General features: G+C 33.0%; 1 protein-coding gene across 1 annotated transcript; it reads left to right on the top strand.

Moving 5' to 3' along the window:
- Positions 1 to 753: 753 nt before the first annotated feature.
- Positions 754 to 2,022, top strand: TFL1A (protein). The gene is given in 4 exon segments (NM_001281000.1): positions 754 to 1,004; positions 1,088 to 1,149; positions 1,617 to 1,657; positions 1,765 to 2,022. Coding segments are annotated over 4 exon segments (522 nt in total). The 5' UTR covers positions 754 to 803; the 3' UTR covers positions 1,983 to 2,022.
- Positions 2,023 to 5,139: the final 3,117 nt, after the last annotated feature.

Below are 5,139 nucleotides of genomic sequence, written 5' to 3'. Positions count from 1 at the left end.
AATCAAGCAGAGAAGTGACACCAACTGAATCTCTTTACTTGAAATGACCTCTACCACTAACACTCTTTGTTCGGTCCATTGTGGTGGAGTTCCTTTATACCTCATCTCTTCCTTAAAATATCTCCAAAAATAGTTCATGTGTGAAAGGCTAAGTTGGGAAGGTTCTAAACATCAATCCCAGGAATTTCTCCTTTTAATTTACCCTAAATACAAAAGGTCACCGTGTTTTTTCCCAGTTCAGCATGTCTCAACAGGACCTGCTCAAGTTCTGGCTTTCTTTTAAATAAAAAAATGAAAAGCTCAGAACAGGAGAGAGTAGTTTAGTGGAGACCCACAATTTAATTTATTTTTTCCACTTCAAACACTGGAATAAAATAATCACATGATATTACTGTTGGAAAAGAGAGAGAGAGAGAGCGGGGGTGTGGTGGTCAAATCATCTGTTTCTTTCTCATATTCCAAATCATCCCTCTTTCCGTCTAGTTGCTTAGCCAATAATGCACACACCCTATCTAACCGGGGGGAGAGAGAGAAAGACATACGCACATAGGAAAGGCTATTTATTGTAATTTAATGGATAATGCTAATTAAGCTTTTTCTTGATGTTCACCTTTTTTTAACCTTCTATTTTATTCCACTTCTCTTGAGACTCATAGATCTGAAGAAGCCAAGAGTGCTTCTCCGCCCTATAAATAAGGGCTTCTAGTTCAATGAATAATCAGAAGCCTTCCAAGAGACCAAGAGTTCTAGTCTTGTCCAGTCCCACAGGCTCTCCTCGTCTCTCTTCTCTCTCTCTCTCTCATATGGCAAGAATGTCAGATCCTCTTATTGTTGGTAGAGTGATTGGGGATGTTGTTGATTCTTTCTGCTCTACTGTTAAAATGACTGTCACTTACAACTCCAACAAGCAAGTCTACAACGGACATGAGCTATTTCCTTCCTCGGTAACCATTAAACCGAAGATTGAAGTTGAAGGGGGTGATATGAGATCCTTCTTTACACTGGTATAACTTTTATACCCTTTTTCTCCTTTTATTATATACTTCTATCTCATTGGTGAATTTTTTAAAATTATTCTTTATTGCAGATTATGACAGACCCTGATGTTCCCGGCCCCAGCGACCCATACCTGAGGGAGCACTTGCACTGGTATACCTTGAATATCCCCAAAAAAATTCTAAAAGAGAAATGCTTTAGCAAAAAGGAAAAAGAGAGAGAGAGAGAGAGCCAGACCACATCTAGGGTTCAATCGTGTGTCCTATTTTTTTATTAGGGAAAATGGCCATCAAGGGATGGTGTCGTTAATTAGCATAGACCCATCTGAAAAATCATGGCCATGCACTTCTTACTATTCACAAATAATATCCTTATTTAAACAAAATCCACACCCACCAATCAACAACATACAAACCCTAAAATTTCTTTTTGGAAGAACAATATCACATGTACAAAACCTAAATTCTTTTGAAGGCACAACAAGACACAAACCCTATTCCTTCTTTCTTTCTTTCTCTCTCTCTTTCTTTCTCTCTTTTTTAAGGCATATAAGAACCCTATATTTTGCATAGAAATGATAGAAGTTACTTACTATTGGTATTGGGTGAACGAACTTGCAGGATAGTCACAGATATCCCAGGCACCACTGATTCCACATTTGGTAAGTCTTACTCATCCATACAGAGGGGGAGAGAGAGAGAGATCATGTGGTGAAAAGACTGAATGACTGACTGACTTTCTTTGTGGGTTTTCCCTTAAATAACACAGGAAGGGAGATAGTGAACTATGAAATGCCAAGGCCAAATATAGGGATCCACAGGTTTGTATTTCTTCTTTTTAAGCAGAAACGCCGACAAACAGTCAACCCACCTTCTTCCAGGGACCGTTTCAGTACTCGAAATTTTGCAGAAGAAAACGAGCTTGGTCCTCCTGTAGCTGCTGTATTCTTCAATGCCCAAAGGGAAACAGCTGCAAGAAAACGTTAAAAATCTAGTAAAGAAACAGACCCGAGTCCCAGAGGTCAACTTGATTGAAAGCTACACTGTATTCGGATTTGCAGCCTCATGGGTTTGCTAAATAAACCAGTGGAGTGCTTGTTTTAGAACTTCAATAACCAACGGGAAGATCAGGTCTCCCTCCCTTAATTACTATTGTACTACTGTTGTTTAACGTTTGTGTAGTAACTGTGTGCCATTAGTTTGAGAATCAGAAAAACAAAGTTCCACTGTTTAAGGTTAAGGCCTTTGTCCCTTCACTGTACAATTGCTCTCTCTCTCTCTCTCTCATGTGCGTGTCTTCATTCGGTGATGACACCTACTCCCTCCTATTCAATTCACTTTCTCACTTTTCGCACTGTTGCATGGTTACATGAAATCCCTCAATTTTTACTTTCTTGTCTCTAGTAATTTGATAGAGATGTTAACAGTTTACACAGCCTGCACCCATCAATAGCCCACAGCCTTCATGGATGACGTTTTAGCTTTTATGGGTCATTTCTCTGTTTTCCAAATTTTCCACTCGCCTACTATAGGAAATGCTTAGTTACCATATTTTCCACTCACCCACTATAGGAAATGCTTAGTTTACCATATTTTTTGGCCTAGGCCTCACTTCTATCTCTTTCAGGTTATTCTCATTTTACCATATTTTCCACCCCACCTATTATGGGTAAAAGCCCATTTTTCCCTATTTTTGGCCTAGACCTAGCTTCTATGCATTTCCAGCAGGTAATTCTCATTTTACTATATACGGATTTTCCAGCCGATTCTTTGGTACTTCCCTGCAGTTTCTTTTTACACCGATCAAACTTGGCAGCAGTTCTAATCCTAACCCTAACCATAATCCTTCACTTAATTGATTTTTCTTTGGATCAATGGAACCACACCCTTTTACTTCTGCAGTCATATATATATAGATACTGCATAAATTAATATTTTTAAATGGAATTAATGAAGCAAGGTTAGACTTTAAAAAGAATTAGGCAATATTTGGTTCCTACCAAGTACCAAGAAAATAAAAAATATGCTAAGAAAAATAATTTTTTTATGTTTGGTTTCATTATGAAAAATACAAAATCAAATCAAATATAATTCAAATTTGTCAAAAATTTATGCATTTTAAACTCATTTAATGTTTATATAATTGGAAAAATAAGTGAAATAAATTTGAAGAATGATTTTTATTTTTTTTTACTTTTTCTTTCTTTCTATTTTTTCTTTTTATTTTTTTTTCCTCACATTTTCCCTCAAAATTTCCGAAACCAAACATAACTTAGATTTACGATTTTTTGAAAATTATTCCAAATAGGGCTATGTATAGCAGTGAACCCTTATTAATCGGATCTTATATAGATTCAAGCATGGGTCTGTATCAACAAATATATCAATGCCTGACAACAGCACTAAAGTATGGATAAAATTATTGAAATGATCATTTAATTTGTGAACAAATATGATGGATATGACATGGAATCATTAAGATTCAAAATACATGCAACAATTTACCATTTGTGGTTAGAATATTAATGATTAAAAGAAACTATGAATGACATATCATAGAGTATTTACTATGAAGTGTAGAAATGAAGTACAAATTAAGTCAATATTTACTATTATATGCAATTTTGAGAAAAATTATAAAAATTTCAAAAAATGTACTGGAGATATTTCCCACATGGAACTATAAAATTTATATATATGTGAAGAAAAGATATGTTCATCCATACTTTTTAAGACCACAATATTTGAGATATGATCAATTTTTTAATCATTGACTACTGAGGGGACTTGACAATCAATTAAGTGCATTATGTGGAAACTCATTTATGGAGTGTGCATGCACAGTATTGAATTATTTTTTTCTTAGTGCTGTTATTTTCTTTCAACCACATTTACATAAAATGTGGTTATTTTTACCAAGAAAGCATGTTTTATCTTATAGTGGTTGAAAGATGTTAGTATGATGTATATGGTGCATGTTATTGCCAATTATTTAAAATTTATGAAGTTAAAAGAAAAGAAAAGAAAATGGATAGATAAAGCATAAAATAGTGTGACCCTTCAAGATTTTGATAATTATTCTTGTAAACAAAATTGATTTTTATGTATTGAATTCCTGAATTTTCCCTGCATCTGTAAGGAAATATTTTATGCTTTAGTTTGTGTTGTGATGGATGCATTGTGCTGCTAAGTTTCCTTTTTTTCATTCACTTATAATATTTGTAGTTGATTCAACTTTAATTGAACTTGTTTTTTATGACATTTTAATTAACAGCTTCATTGAAATTCTTTTAATTGTGGATTTTGGACACATGTAATTTTTGAGTTAATGTGCGAAACTTTTGTAATGTTTGTCGCTTTTTTTTCCGATCTAATATTCCCTGTTTCGTCGTGTTATCTAAATACTATTAATAAATGTTTCACAATAAATATACATCGATGTTAAAAATACTCATATTTGGATAAATGAGGATTTTATATATAAATTGTGTGAGAAGATGGCTGAATGAAAATTTTATACATGAATTATGAAAAAAGATGAGTGATTCAATTTGTTCATGATTTTCGCCTTTTTATTATTTTTTATTTTTCTCAAGGTTTGGATTGGGGTAGAGGGAAGGAGAGAGTGGTAGGGTTTGGAAATTTCACACAACTCAAAACAAAGGAGCTAAGTGAAATTTCCAAACCATATATATATATATATATATATACACACAAAAAATCTGTAAAAAATAGGAAAAAGGCAGCCAAAGATTGTACCAGAAACCAACATGGTCTTGTGCAAGTTGCTGAATTCCAAATTTATGAAGTTAAAGAAAAATTATATAATTTGTCTCTTATTTGATTATAGCATTTTTTTTTTCCTTCTCTTTTCTTTTCTATTTTTTTTCCCACATTTTTCAATATATCTAAACATGAAATATCATTTTCCTTAATACTTTTCCCTTTTTTTTTAAATATTTTTCATGAACCAAATATAGTTCTATATTTGAATCAAATTAGTAGCTTAGCTAGATATTAACGTCATAATAATTTTTTTGTATTAGGTGTTGTTTGATCGGAATTTACTTATTTGATAAAAAAAATTAGAGAAATTAGAATAAATTCATAAAAACACATAAAATTCTAAGGAATATTGTATTTA

The sequence above is a fragment of the Vitis vinifera genome, chromosome 6, assembly GCF_030704535.1.
Source record: "Vitis vinifera cultivar Pinot Noir 40024 chromosome 6, ASM3070453v1".
Lineage (NCBI taxonomy): Eukaryota > Viridiplantae > Streptophyta > Magnoliopsida > Vitales > Vitaceae > Vitis > Vitis vinifera.
The sequence above is the reverse complement of the archived record's forward strand: the minus strand, read 5'-3'. Positions and strand labels throughout refer to the sequence as shown.